The sequence below is a fragment of the Pteropus vampyrus genome, unplaced genomic scaffold, assembly GCF_000151845.1.
Source record: "Pteropus vampyrus isolate Shadow unplaced genomic scaffold, Pvam_2.0 Scaffold87, whole genome shotgun sequence".
Lineage (NCBI taxonomy): Eukaryota > Metazoa > Chordata > Mammalia > Chiroptera > Pteropodidae > Pteropus > Pteropus vampyrus.
The window spans coordinates 480,626-496,412 of NW_011888868.1; the positions used below are offsets into that span (position 1 = coordinate 480,626).

The following is a 15,787-nucleotide window of genomic DNA, read 5'->3' on the forward strand; positions in this document are numbered from 1 at the left end:
AAAAGAGGCAGTAGCCATTCTGTCTGGGGTCTAGGAGCCAGGAAGACAGCATGTCTGGCCTAGAGCTCTTATCTCCCTGGCCATTCCCTCAGGTCACTGTGGGTGGAGACACTGATGGGTATGAGTGGAGTAGGAGCAATCAATTATGGGTTTTTTTTTTTGTTCAAGGAGGCATTTTCTCCCTTCTCCATTCCTTCATGGTCCTCTCCCCTGCAAGTCTCTTTCATCTTCCCTCAAAGTTGCACCACTCGTGGATATGCCTAGCCTCGAATCCAGCCCATAGAAAGTCTTAGGAAAAGTGGCCAGAAAATGGCTGCCTCCCTTCCAGAACTCCTTTCATTAACACTTCACAGCTTAACCACTCCCCCCGGCTTGCCTGATTATGTGATAAGGAAAGGGGAACCTGATTTCGTCTTCTCTCAGCCTGCCATCCTGCCTTCCGTAAAATGGGAACACATAAGACATTCTGGGAGAATCAATCAAAAGAGAATATCAGAAAGTATTTCGTAAATTCTAAAGTGCTAAACAAAGTATTACTCTAAAGGCTGTGCACGGTTCCATATAAAGCTTTACTTAGTTGAGGTCCCCACGTAAATGTCCCCATGTAGTCATTGACACAAAAGCTCACATCACTTAGGAGTTCGGTGCTTTTTGTAATCACAGTTTTAAAGATGTGTTTTAACACCCTGCATAGGACATGTCTCCTCCAGGTTATGTCTGTTATCTGGTTGTACAGTGAATGAAAAGCAAATAGAACAGTTCAGCAGGGCTTCTTGCCTTTAATCTGTCCCAAAACTACCGCCTGTCAAGTCTAAGTACAATGCTTAGGTGTAGAACCATCCTTGTGTTAACCTCTGAATTAGGATAAAAATAGTGAAAATTTTGAAAGTCCCAGTTTGATGACCTTGCTAACTTCCAAAACAGGATTAGGGTAAACATGTGTCCCCTTTATCATTAATAATGGCTAATTTGTGAATGCTTACGATGCACCAGAAACCATTTTCAGTGCCCTACATGTATTTACTCAGTCTATCCATATAATAGCACCTACTTTGTAGGAGTTTTATTTCCTCCATTTTACAGATGAGCAATTGGAGGCACTGAGAGGTTAAGTGACTTGCCCAGGTGAATGCCCAATGATTGCTCAGCCTCAGCAAGGCAGATCTTGGCCATCTGGTCTACTTCTCCATCCATATCATTCACACTCCTCCTTGTGTTCCAAACCCTAATCATCCTGAACAACTTAGGATTCTTTGGATAGACAGTGTGCTTAACTGCACCACCACCACCCAAAAACCCATTCTTGCCTTTGTACATGACTTTTCTCTTTACTCACTGAACTACCCACCTCTTCCAATTGGCAGGAAGTTTTATTCCATAAGTGAATGAAAGTAAGAGTCCTGTAAAAATGTATTACTATGTTCAAGGTTCAAGAGCTGCTCTGGTAGGAAATACCAAAGCTTTCTCCATAACAAGTTATTCTTGCAAAGTTGTTTCTTATCTCAAAGCCAGAATTCACTACACAGATTGCCTGGGGTTGTCTTCTATTCTCTGTCACTCCTCCCTTACAACCCACTCCATCCTTTCCCTCTGGCTCCAGTCTGCTTTCGGGAAAGATCTGCCCACTGTGACCTTTGGTCACTGACAGAAGTTGATCTGGAAATGGAAGTTTTCAGACCTCCATTCAATAGCTGCCACCCCTTTTCCTCAGGACTCCATTTCAGAGGACATACTTCGTTTTTCAAATCATTTTCACCATATCCAAAATTAACCACTGAGCTTGATGATGGGAAGCCCATATGTAATAGACTTTGCCCAAGCCACGTGATATCAGAGCATTGGTTTAACACCGCATTGAGAAATGGGCATCCAATGGTTTTAATGACTTTTTAAGTTATAGATACAGCATCTCTCCCATGTTTTCAGACAACTTTAAACACATCATTACAAGGAAGAGGACATGGGGTGGCTTCATAGAAAGAATACAACATCATAGAGCCAATTCAATAAACATTACTTAATAGCAAATTTTTCAATTTGCCAAGAAGGTTATAACAGATGTGTCAAAACTATTTTTTAACTGAATCAATGCCTATTTATTCATCATATGACACTTTAAATAAAGTATGCTAAAAAAGATACCCAGTACAGCGTACCGATAATAGCAACAAAGAGAAAAAAATAAAATGGCATTAAACAAATCATGCCTAATTTTTAATTGCCCACATATTCATAAAGCATCAGGGCACGAAGCCTAATGCTAGGGATACAATATTAAAAACATACGGCCCTGCCCTCATAGAGCTTCCATTCTATTATGAGAGATAGGCACTAAAAGAATTACGCTGTGTTTTCTTCCAGCAGTAATGACAATATTCCATCCTAAATAAGAGGAAATAGTAAAATAATATGTAGACATAGTAAATAATGTCTAAGAGGTTTCAATAATGACGGAAAAATTTATTACAAGAATAGTATTTAATAAAAGCAAGAAACAATTTTATAAGGCTTATGATCTCATCGGTATTTTTTTTTAAAAGATATAGAAGGAAGATTTAATGGTTGTAACATCCATTTATAAGAATAAATAATTGAGACTGGCTAAGAAGAATGATGAAAAGAACTTCTGCTCCCAAATAGGAAAACATATTTCCAAGCTACAATAAATTGTTCAATAAGAAATGGGTGAGAATCAATGAATCTCAGGAGTATGGGACAGACACCTATACAAGGGTCCGTTTCTGGACTAATATGGTTTTTTAAATGTTTTAAAAGTGGCATTTTAAACCAGTGAGAAAAGGATAAACCAGGCAATAACTAGTAGGTTAACTATTTAGAAAAATAAACTTAGACATTTGTATCACATCATAAATTTCAAATGCAATATGAAATTTCAAATGCAATATGAATCTCACTGATAAAGCTGAAAATAATATATATATATTATATAGTAATAAATCCAAAATATCATCAAATAACAAATTATTAAGTTGCAAAAAATTCTAAGTGCATTTCGATGGTAAAATTTTAAAACCATTAAATGAAATTTAGGAAACTACTAAACTAATTTTGCAGTTGGCAGGCATTCTAAGCATAAGAGAAAAACCATTTTAAAAGACAAAGATTTGAATTTCTACACAAAAAAAAATCATGACATATATCCTACACCATAAATAGAGTTATCACACAATAAATATAGTTAAATGGCCAGCTACCAACAGGGAAAAATGTTCGCAACGTACGGCAGGTAAAAGGTTGATGATAGCCCATATACGGTATGCTCTTACAGTCAATAAGACATAAACATCCTGATAGGAAAATGTGCAAAGGACGTGAACATAATTGATGAAGAAATAAAAAAGCTCAATAAACATTTTAAAATATTCAACAATATTAGTAATGATAGAAATGCTAATTTAAGATTAAATTCTGTTTCACTAATCAGATGAAAAATGATAATGTCTAATATTGGGAATGAGACAGTGAAATGTATCTCACTGGCCAGCATAGAAATTGGCACATTCTGCCGAAAAGGCAATTTGGTAAATATATCAAAAACCTTATTCAAACTCTGTGATCCAATAATTTACTTCTAAGATATTTATCTAAAAATAAATAAATAATCAACATTTCACAAAAACAACAACTAAAACTAAGTGTCCATACTGTGAAACTAGATAAGTAACACAACTATGAAATGTAACACTATGCAGCTGTTACAGAAACTTAAGTTCGTAAAACATTTTTAATGACATGAGAAAATTAAGAAAACAGGATATGTGTGGTTATAACTTCAAAAGATTTATAAACAAATAATGTAGCAACAAGTTTAGCAGTAGTTCTGAGGTTCAATTAGAGATTGTGATTTTTTTTTAATTTTCTTCCTTACACTTTTCTAAATCATCCAAAATTTTTATAATGAACATGTATTATTTTAATAATCAGGAAAATGCATCTTAAAAAATGAATACACAAAATTAAAACAAGATGGTAAGACCATAGGGCAACTCTTTTTCCCTCTCTTAACTTATCTGTATTGAGCAAAGGATAAACTCCTTTAAGAAGACGTGGTACGCTGACTGCCAAACTCTGTCCAAAGCGGACTTATTAAAGGAGGGAGGGACTGGAGGGAAGGTGGGGAAGGCAGTCAAAAGCCTTACAGACGGGGCAGAGGCAGGCACACTCAGGGTCCGGGTCCAGCAGCAGGGCCTCAGAACCACTCACTCTTCAGCACCACTGGACAGGGCCAAGAATAAGAACTGCCTCGGAGTACAACACTCCGTAAATATCACCCAATTTCTTCATGCTACATTTAGGCAAGAAGGCAGAGGCCCAAAGAGGAACTGCCTAAAGGTACACAACAAGTTGGTAGCATCTGATCTCCCATGAAAGAGAAAGGAAAGTGGCGGAAGCCACTCTACAAACAAGCAGATGCACAGAAGTATCATCCACATGGCCACATCACTGCCATCAACAACCACGAGCCTCAGGAAATGGAGCACAGATCTTAGAGCCTGAGCCAGGCACCCTACTGTTGACCGAGTGTGGCTTGGTGACTCACTGATGCCCCAAAGCTACGTACAGGGATAAGCATGCCCTTCCACGGAGCCACGTCAACAATGGGAAGGGGCTGTTTCCATCCAGAGGCAGATGCAGAGCCACCTGCTGATTCTGAGCTGGTTCTTTTGCCCGGAAGCTGGCAAGTTCAGCAGTCAGAGGAGAGCTTGATGATCAGGTTGGATCTCCACCTCCGACTAGCACCCCAAACTGAGGAGTCAAAGTTCTACAGAAAAGAGGCAGCCTGTGTGGGACAAACCACTAGCACGCTGCAGCTCCCTTGCAACTTAGTGCAACCCTACAGAAACCGCTGTGTTCCCCTGCTCCTCTGCTCTTCCCATCTAAAGCTGAGGGGCAATTAATCCACTTGATGCCAGGGTGTTTATGAGGTGGCCCAGGAAGGAAGTGCAATAAACATAAACACATAATCATCCAGAAAACACAAAATCACTATCCATCAGGACACTGATCCACGGGTCCTGACAAAGGAAATCAGAAATTGAACAGCCGCTATCGTACCGAACACTTCACACACCCTCATTCTTTCGAACATCACAAAATTACACTTGCCATTTTACACATGAGAACACTGAGGCTCAGAGAAAAAGACAGCTCAGAGTCACAGCGCTAGGAAGTGCTAGAGTTGGAATTTAAACTCCAAAGCCCATGCCATTTCTCTCAGGACACAGTGAGAGATCTTGTCCCCATCGTCACAAAGCATTTCTGTCTGGCACATGTGGAATCCAGCCCCACTGCTGCCCTAGGACAGGGCCAGTCTTCCCACCACTGCCAGGTACAGCTCCAGAAAGGACAGCAGATATAGTACACCACAGGTGTTTAATCTATGTCCAGGAAAAGACATCAGTTGTGGTCATAGTAAATAACAATTACGACAGTGTCTGCAATCACTGAGCATGTGCTGTGTGGAGGGTCTGTACGAGGAACGTTACCCCATTTGGCCTGAATAACAACAAAGTTGATGTGTACATTTTTCAAATGAAGACCCTGAGGCGAGGTTCAGGGTCTCACAACTAGAAAATGGAATCTATCTGACACCACAGCCTCTTCCCAAACCCCACCTCTCCCACTGTGACAAGGTAATGAGGCCAAATGGGTGGTTCAGGACAACTTCCCCTTCCCTCTAGGTAGTCTCCCCGGACCCCGGGTTCTGCCCTAACCCAGTGCTCTGGCCACTACCTTGGTTGAGGTAGGTCAGTGTCTCTTCATGCAGCTTCACAGCTGGGGACGTGGCAGCGCACAGCACGTACTGCAGGGGTGGCAGGCGGGCATCATTCTCAGGGGAGAGCTGGGGCTCCTCCTGCTTGAAGATGGGCAGAGCGAGCACATCACTGCAACACATGGGAGGGGGTTGTCAGGAGCAGAGCCCCAAGAGCCCATTTGCAAAGAGAGAGCCAAGTTGGAGAGGTGGATGCAGAGAGAGGGAGGGGATCAAGGGCAGCTCAGCAAAGCATATGGCCGTGTGCTGGTTCAGCTTCTCACACCTCATATCACAAACTCTTTGAAGCTTCAGACAGAGCAAACCAGTCTGTGATGATTCTACTTTCTCTCAATGATCCTCAAGAGATTTATTCAAACAAATCATCAATGAGGTAAAAATACATAGTTATCTAATATCTAAAGTTACGGAAATCTCTGTAACAAAGGGACTACCAGCGATGGAGTGAACTTTAGATGCCGTATGGTTTCCAACTACCAGATAGTGATAATTATCGTCTTATTTTAGAATAAGACTGAACAAAAATTAATTTTTAAATAAACTAGTCTATTTATTGGCCACTTCTCAGACCAATACCCTGCCCTCAGGGCTCTGTAAACTATGCAAATACAGAAACTGTTTGCTTCACTCTCCCAGGTTGAGACATCCCCTGACCCTTCTAAAAAAAAAAAGAAAAAAGACAGTTGACCCATAACCCCTATTCGAAAGGTCATACTAATATCTCTTAAAATATAAAACAAGAAGGAAGGACTTTGGTTTCAATTCCATTTTCTTATCCAAATGAAAAATAGTAAGATGCTCAGATTCTTTTCTTCCACCTATGAACAAAACTCCCCACCATATCCCAAAAAATCAGCCTCGCATCAGCCTATGACTGGAGAAGTATTTTTAAATGCCCTCACCAAAAAAAAAAAAAAAAAAAAAAAAAGAAAGAAATCCCTGAGACTACGGATGACCTGCAGGCAGGAGAGACTCTTTTAAGATCTCTAAATTATGAGTGGCAAGAAAACAGGTGCCAAAAAAGTACCAGTGCCCTTATCTTGATAACCCTCCTCCCTGTGTCCCAGGTTATGAATCAGATTCATTGACCCCACTTCACTGTATAAACAGCAGTCACTGGTACAATTTGTTCCTCGTACAACACAATAAATGAGCGTCTCTAAAACACAAACCCAGCACACACCCCAAAAATGTCTAACTAATTCTCAGAAGGAAAAGCTGGGCTCGGAGTACAGCTGTGTGTACACCTCGCCTGCCACCGTGTGTGGCCCATAAGACCAGAGCGCAGTGCTGACTTGGCTCCCCTCACACTCAGCCTTTCTTTTAAAAAGACTGGCACACTCCTAGCCTAGGTGGTTATCGAGGAACAGGTGAGAGGCAGGCAGGCCTGCTCACCTGGGGATTGCATAATTTTATGTTTGCCCAGACCATGTTAAGTTAATAATCCATGGGCTGCTGCCTTTAAATTAAAAAAAAAAATGTGGGGGGGAGGGTAAGAACCATCACTCAACAGTAACTTGTTTCAAGCCTGGCATCCTTATTTGCCAAGGAATAAAAGTCACTAGAACACCAAACAGAAAAAGGGAAGAAGGGAGTAAAGGCTACTACCCCTGTACTCCTGTATGGTCGAACAACTTGCAGAAGTTCTGCAATGAGGAGAAAACCAAATATAAAATACAAAAAAAAAAAAAAAACAAGGAAATGAACAAGACCCTCACTCTAGAGTTGGGAGGATCAGGGATATATTCATTGACCCCTACCTTGGCCTTCACTGAGGTCAACCTCTACAAGGCGAAATTCCCAGCTTCTAAGAAGTAAAAAGGGCGTGGGGGGGGGGGACCAAATGCTTCTTTATCCATGGACCCAAAATGACCCCAGAAACCAATATGTCTTTATGGCACCTTTCACCCCAACTCCTGCCCACCTCTCAATGCAATACCAAAATCCTAAAAGGTATCTCAGTTATTCCACAGATAAATTTTCATTTCATAGCAGAGGAACCTCCCATGCAAAGAAAATTATCCTCTAATGGGATGCTATTTTAAGTACCCAGGAAATTTTTAATACACTCACCCTCCACTCAAGGTCACCTTTAAAATCATTTTTAAGGTATGGGAATACACTTGATGGCAACAAACTAAAACTTATGGAAAACTACACCTAAAATTGCATCACGCAGTACAATAAAAATGTATTTCGTTGTAGCATTTTGTGTAAGTGAATGGACACTTAATCTTCTGCCTGGGATTAACATCTGCCCAGTGGGCTTGGACATCCCCCAGAGCAGCTTCCCTCTGCAGACATCACCAAGGTCTGCAGGGAGGTCATCAGTCTTTAATTAAGGCCTTATACTTATGCCATCTCCTACTACTCTGGCCATGAATAAAAAACTGCGGACACATCAACTCATTCTTTTGCCTTTCAGAAGGGGCAGGTCTTCGGGGAGGACGACTGGACAAATACCTAGTAGAAGTCAGAATTTACAAATAACGTGTACTGTTAAATCTCAGAAGGAACTTCTTGGGATCAAAAAAAGCACTCTCGGTGTATCTCTTTGGGGTTCTCCGTGCCAGCGACTCCCTCAGCCTCACAATCCACTTTCTCTGAGCCCTACCAAGCCGTTTGGGTTAAATTAGGCACATTTCATAAACTGTGACCAGGACAGAAATAAAGACAGGCCAAAGCTGGTTGAGTTCAGAAAGCGAAATGACTGCCCATTAGTACCCGATCAGCTGCAGAAAAGGGGCAAACGATCCTCCAGGGACGGAAGCTAACGGGGTCCTTCTTCCTTTGGGGGACAGGAGAAAACTTTCCGAACAGGCAGGACTTACTTTTTCTTTTGAAGAGCACTAGTCAGTAAAATCCCCGCAGAAGAAAGACTTCCATCAAGAACCATAAACATAGGGGCCTCAGGCCAAAACGCTCAAGACCACCTGGAAGGAGGGGGCAACCTGCCCCTCCCAAGCCTTTGCTGGCGCCCTCGAAGCTGCAGCACAGGTCAGCGCTCAGCGCTCAGCGCTCACCGCTCACTAGCCCCTCGGCCGGACCAAGGACACTAGAGAAGGCGCGAGGCTCGGAGAGGGACCGGGCGAAGAGGGGCAAAGAGCAGGGTTCTAGACTTCCCAGGGGCAGGCACCCCTCCGACGCCAGCGGTGAAGAGACAGGGGACGAGTACGCAGCGGAGGAGGCTGCGGCCAGCAAGAGCGCGTCCCGCGCCCGCCGGAGGTCATCATGGGAGGAGCCGTTCCCGGCACCGGTCTCTGCAAGACGGGCCCCCAACACTGCGCTTCCACTCCTGCCAGGGTCCGTGGGTCCGTCCGTCCGTCCGTCCCTAAGCGGGACTCTGGGCAGCTCTCTCTCCCTCAGATCGCAAAGAGCAGACAGTGGGCAAGAGGGGCGCAGCGGGGGCGCTGAGCACCCCGGACCTTGCAGCTACCCTCTACGCCCCGCATGTCCGACGACCCTCGCCCGCTGACTTGGCCCAACACCCCGGTGGGATCCCCGTTGGGCTGGGCAGCGCGGCCCTTACCGCAGGTAGCTGCTGGAGTTGTGCTGGTTGTAGTGCTCGGGCTGCGTGTGCCAGAACAGCATGGCTGGAGCTCCAAGCCCGCCACGACCTGGGCGTGCAGAACTGGACACAGGACGCGAGACCCCCAAATGGTCACCTGAAAGTGCGCTCCGAAACGCCGCGCCCGCCCGCGGGGCGCCTTTATGGACGGCCCAGGGGGCGGGACCGAGGCCAGACCCTCCCCTCAGGCCGCGCGACCGGGAGGCGGCTCCCCGCGGCCACCGCACCTGGCTGACCGCACTGGCGCGCCCTTCCCGCGAGCTAGTGCGCCTCCCCGGCGCCGGACTAGATAGAGCGGGCGGCGGGGCTGCTGGCTGAGGCTGAAGCCCAGCTCCTCTCCCTCCCACCGGGGGTGGGGCTCAGGTGACCCTCACCGCCCCTCGAATGGCCTCACGCACCTTCTCCGCGCCCCGCCCATTGGCTCTGCGCGCCATGCTGGTCCCCAGAGCCGCACCGTGGTTGGGGAGAGGCCGATCTGAGCTTGGATGTCAGGCACCAGGGCCAAGACACGCTCTGCTCCTTAGCATGCTCTTATTTATTGATAGATTTATAGCACTTTACTCTCTCTGAAATAGTGGTATTTTTATTTTTGTGTGTTGTCTTTCCTCCTAGAATGTAAGCTCCAAAAGAGCGAGGCCTGTTCTATAACTCACCGTGTTATCTCCCCTGCCTAGAAAAGTGCTTGAGACATAGTAAGTGCTTGATAAGTATTTATTAAATAAGTATGAAAAAAAAAAAGAGAGAAAAGAAATGCATCCAGTAAGTAATCAGAGAAGTCTTCCTGGAGGTGACATTGAGCTGAGGCCTTATGGATGATGAGGAAGCATCTCTATGAACATCTAGAGGAAATGCGGTTCCAGTCTGGAACAAGAGTAATGGCCAAGGCCCTGAGGCTGACTTACTTTGACATGGCTGGGGCTGGATGACCAAAGGGAAGGCTTAGGGGATGAGGTGGGAGAGGTGTGCAGGGCCGATCACAGAGGGCCTAGCAGGCCCTGCAAAGAGCTGGATTTAATTCTGTGTGGTTTAAGCAGAGCAGTCACATATCTGATTTGCCTTTGGGAAAGATCAATCTGGAAGAAGTGTGGACAGTGGGTCACAGTGAGGGGTCAGTTAGGAGGGAGTGGAGGTCAAAGAGCCATAATCCACACCCTAGTTTCTGTCCCTGAGTGTTAATCGAATGGAATGAAGTCCCATGGAGATTAGGAATTTCCAGCTCCTTCCTCAGTCTGTTCTCTCTGCTCCCCTCCCTCCCGCCACAGTTGGTAAGCAACTTGCGCTGAGCAGCTCTCAAGGACTACCACCTCCCCACTGTACTTCTGTTCCATGAGGAAATGAAAAGGTGCCTCTCAGATCTCCCCTCAAGGAAAAACCTGTGGCACTAGGCACAGGTGGTGCTGTAAGCAGACAGCCCTCAGCTGCCAGCCTCTTCAGGGAATGCCTCTGCTGCAGAGAGCCACTATGGAGTCAGGAGTGTAAGTCTGGCCATCTCCATGGACAGACGGGCTGTTTTAGCCCCAGGACTCCCCGTGACACCAGTTGAAGCTGTTTCAGGGCCTCCCTCAGTCCATTCCTGCTTCCTTCTCACCTTGCACAGATTTTAATCTCAAGGGAACTTCCTAATAAACATCTTGAGCACTAAGTTCTGCCTCGGGGTCCACTACAAGAGAAGTGTTCTGGGGTAGTGTGGAAAGAGCACCCCCTTTACTGGATTCTTTCATTGGACAGATATCCCCCAGAGCACTTGCCATGTCCCAGGCATGGCACTGGTCACTGGGATGCAAGCTTGCGTTCTAACTGAAGAGACCAGTGGGTACGCACAAATTACAGGAAGTATAATCAAGGATGTAGAGACTGCTCTGGGAATACGAGACAAGACTTTGGAGCTCTAGAAACTCTCCTTAGTAAAGAGATGTCTCCTGATGGATGGGTAGGTGGAAGTTAGGCCAGTCTGTGAATTGGGGGATAGAGGAAGGTCTCCAGCTGAACATGCAGCAGATGCAGAAGCTTGGAAGAAGGGCATTGAACATGTGAAACAGAGATTACAGTGGCTCAGACCTGGGTTTCCTAGCTGGCTCTGTGAAGATATGTGACCTTGGGTAAGGTAAATTGACTGTATGCTAGTCTTAAAAGATGGCATCTATTTCCCCTCCCATCTGGGCTGGCTGTGTGACTGACATTGACCATAGAATGCAGCAGAAATGATGCTGTCGCTGTTCCAGGCTGGTCCCTAGGAGGCAGGGCAGCTGCTGCCTCAACTCTCTTGGAGTTCCAGACCACCATGTAGGGTCTAACTGCCTCATTGGAGAGCAAGGCCTAGCCAGCCCCCAGCCACTTGAGCCACCAGCATAAATGTCTTAGATGCGTTAGTGGATCTGCTCCAGCAGAGGTTACAGGGAGCACAGTTAAGACATCCCACCAAGCCCTGCTCAAAATGCAGACTTAGGAGGAAATCAATGGTTGTGGTTTTAAGCTACTAAGGTATAGGATGGTTTGTTTTATACCAATGGAGAAATGATATCTTGGGCCCTTCGTACCACAGTTTGGCCATTGGTAAAATATGGGTAATAAACCTTAGCTTCAGGGTTGTGATGAAGCTCAGGGTCAGATGAGTGTAGCCTCTCAGGAATGTCTGACTCTCTGACCTATATTTCAGGTGACTGCATACCTTCTTTTCTAGATTTCGACCCTCTTGAGGATAGGATTTGACAATGTCCACAGAAACTGCATCTGAGTCACTGTGACATATCCCTGCCTATGATTCCTTGGTGTTGCAGGGCACAATTAGACCCAGTCTGGACCCCCGGGGCATCTAATCCAGTGAAGAGAAGAGGAGAAGACAGATATAAAGGCAATGGCCTGCCAGTCCCTTTTTTTATTTTGTAAGTATCCACCATTCACTTACACTGGAACATTGACTTTTACTCTGTGCCAGGCCCAGGCCGCACACTAGACGCTCTCAATGCTGAGAAGTAGGCACATCATCCCCACCTTACAGATGAACAAACAGAGGTCCTGGGTTTTGACGCCAGTTCTGAGAGCTCAGGGCCTATGTTCTTTGGCTATAATCAATTCCTGTCCTAAGGCCCTGCATTCCTTCCTTCACAAATGGCTGGGTAAATGCCCTGTGGTCAGATGTGTGTCTGCTCCCAAGGAGCAGCCCAGGGCCCTACTAGTTCTCAGGGCCAACATTGTCTTGGCAGCTCTACAAGATATCCCAGCTGTTCTTAGAGGAAGTCACCATAAAGACTCTGGGGCCTCATGCCTGAGAGGATGGTTTTGATGGATGAAGAGGAGTTTAAGGTGGCCAAGGTGGGAAAAGGGGGAATTCTAGCCAGAGAGAAAAGGCTATATAAATATGTTCATCACAGTATTGTTTATAACAGCAAAAATTGGAGACAAACTAAATGTCCATCAGTAGCAAACTAGATAAATCAACTGTGGTCTAGTCACACGATGAAATCCTCTACAAGCGTGAAAATGAGTTAGAGCTGCATGGATGAAGCTCGCAAACATAAAGTTGAGCAAAGAAAAACAAGTTGTATATACACTTTGTATGATATTGCTGTATAAGGTTTAAAATCATGTGAAACGTACTAGATATTGTTCAAGGGCCCTTACTTTTGAAACTAGGACGTGATATGCACAATACTCAGAGTGGTGATTACCTCTGGGGAGAAAGGGCTCACATAGGGAACTTCCACTCTATGAGTTCTTTATGTAATTATTTCTTAGGTGGTACAGGAGGTACATGAGCGGCCATTATAATATTCTTTATATATTTTGGCGATCCGAAATATTTCATTAATAGTTTTATTTTTAAGTCTATGCAAAAACTAAAGGCCTTGAAGGCCTTGAATGCTCCAGCATTCAAGTTTAACATATTTTGCCTGGAGAAAATGGAGCCCCTTCTGAAACAACTGGAAAAGGCAGGTGTGGATGCCCCCAGGTATCCACAGGTAGCAAGCAACTTGCATCGACCCAGACACCGTATCCCTTCCCTGGACAGGCAACACCCCATTCCCCAGTATCACCTACCCAGGGCCCACACACGGAGATACTGTTGGGTTGGGAGTAGGTGGAAAAGGCTGGAGGGACTCAACAATGTCTGATCCTGAAAAGCCATTGCTCTTTCTGACTTGGGTTCCTGAAGGGGAAGAGAACTGAAATTCCAACTGTTAATTTTGTAATACCTGCTCTGGGCTGGACATTTCCCACAGTAGCCCTGAGAGGTAGGGGCTGAATGTTCATTTACAGATGTAGAAACTGAGGTTCCACAGAGTAAGTAAATTGCTGAAGTCTCTAGTCCACCTGTCCCCAGAGAGACGCCCCTCATGCCCCTTGGCTATTTCTCCTGGGAGGAGTCTGCCTAGGCAGGGTGCCTCTGCAGAATTCAAGGGCAGGGATTCCTCCTGGAAATAGCCTCTCCTGTGGGCCCTGTTATGCCAACAGGCTTGGCAGATGGTGAGTTGCCAAAACACAGAGCATGCTGCGTTCTCAGGACGGAGGCCAGGTCACCCCTCACTGCTGTGCACACTGCTCAGGCAAGACAATGGGGTGGACCCCACTATTGGCAGAGAGAGCTTTCCTAGACCTGGTCTCTGGTATGCCAGGCCCTCTTTACAGCACCTGAGCCCCTGACTCCCATGGAGGGGCCAGGCAGCAGCAGGGCACAGAGAGGAAGCGCTCATTTACTGAGCTCTGGCTCTGTACAGGCATTAATTTCACTAACACATTCCATCCCCATTCCACACCTGCAAGATTCAGTGTGATTACCCGGGGAAGAAAAACCGAGGTTCCAGATGCTCAAGTAACTAGCCCAGGGCAAGGTGGCTAAGGTTCAAGATCTGAACCTTAGATCTGAACATGGCCATTCGATTCTGAACCTCGATGCTCAGTCCTCTGTTCTGGCGCAGCCCCTCAACCCTCAGCCTAGGTCAGAGCATCAGCAAGAAAGCTATGTACAGAGTTTGGACCCAACCCCGGGCCACAACCAACCTGTACCAGACAGCTGGGGAGGCTGGGGTTGCTGAGGCCCTCAGGAGCTGACGCCCTACAAGGAAGGCTGGGATCTTCCTTGAGTTTGTGGCCCTACCAGGTTCTGGATTCTCCTAGTCAGGGCCATGTCCTCCTCCAAAATTCATCCCCTGCACCTGCCATGGAGTCATCACAGAGAGGCTACTTATGAGCTGCTTGTTTAATTTGATTGATGTGAACTGATGTGAAATACCGTGGCAGATGCTTCAAAAAGGAAAATCACTAGTACAGTCTATTACACAATTAACTAATCCTTTAAGAATAACATAGAAACATGCACAAAATTCAAAGGGGTCATACTCAGAAAGGAAAATCTCAGCACCCCCTTCTCTTCTCCACTCATCCAACTTTTCTGTGTTCAAAACTTCCCATGGGCTCTTCCCAAGCTGGGTGATGTGCATGGGTGCATGTGTCTCCATGAGGCACACTAGGGGTGCTAGAACTATCCAGAAATCTTAGAGGTGCTCAACTTCAGCAGATTTCCTGGGGGAAGGGAGATCGGGTAGTTAGATCTGGGCCCTGAGAAAGGTAGGATTTTTGTACGTGAATGAGAAAAGGAGTTCTCCCAGCATAAGGAACAGCATGTACTAAGGTGCAGAGGGAGGAAAGAGTGTGGTTCTCCAGGGGTAAAAGAATGGGACCACGGGGCAGCTCCTGGAGTAAGGAGGGGCTAAGCAAGAGCAAGGCCCAGTGACCTCTGACTTTGGGAGTAGACTGGGTGTGCCACCTTGGGCTCATCACTTAACCACTTGTTGTCGATTGTGCAATGGACATTTATTGAGAACTGCCCTTGGGATCAGCAGCTGTCTGGGAGTAAAGGAAGGAGTGGGCAGAGGGGCAAGTTAAGCTATGAGACCTCAATGGATCCTACAGAAGTTCGGGGGCCTGGAGGGCCCTTAAAATTGTCAGGAATTTGGTCAAGGGAGTCAGGCCTTTTATACACCCGCACTGACCAGTGATGGTCAGAAGGTTGCCCCTTGAGCAAAGCAACTCAGCTCAGAGCAAATCCCAAAGAGAGACCTAGTCAGTGGTATCAACTGCCAATGCTCCCTGAAGCAGGGGCCTGGGTGCCTCGGCCCATGAGGAAACACCTTGTCTGGGCACGACAGCACCCACCATGCTCTCCAAACTGAGTCTCCATTTGTGGAACGACGATGAAAGTACATGCCTTCTGGAGCTGTGGGGTGGTGGGACTAAGGAAGACAATGTGTGGGGTGTGCGACACACCCTCTCCTAGCCTTCTTCAAAGCACTTGTAGTTTTTCAGCTGCATATCACCAATCTCATTTTTAATTACTTCTTGAATGTTCAAAACTGTGTAATGGCTTGAAAATGCCAACTGCTAATTAGGATTATGTTCTGCTACAAGTAACGGAAATCTCAAAATAA

The 15,787-nt window shown here is 45.8% G+C and overlaps 1 protein-coding gene across 1 annotated transcript in view; it reads right to left on the reverse strand.

Moving 5' to 3' along the window:
• Nucleotides 1–9,405, reverse strand: part of TFCP2L1 (transcription factor CP2 like 1) — a 49,001-nt gene extending 39,596 nt beyond the window's left edge. The window contains exons 1-2 of the mRNA XM_023532681.1: nucleotides 9,324–9,405; nucleotides 5,755–5,906 (exon numbers count right to left, since the gene is read on the reverse strand). Coding sequence (XP_023388449.1) covers nucleotides 5,755–5,906; nucleotides 9,324–9,385 — 214 coding nt within the window. The 5' untranslated portion in view covers nucleotides 9,386–9,405. The remainder of the gene's footprint in view (nucleotides 1–5,754; nucleotides 5,907–9,323) is intronic.
• Nucleotides 9,406–15,787: the final 6,382 nt, after the last annotated feature.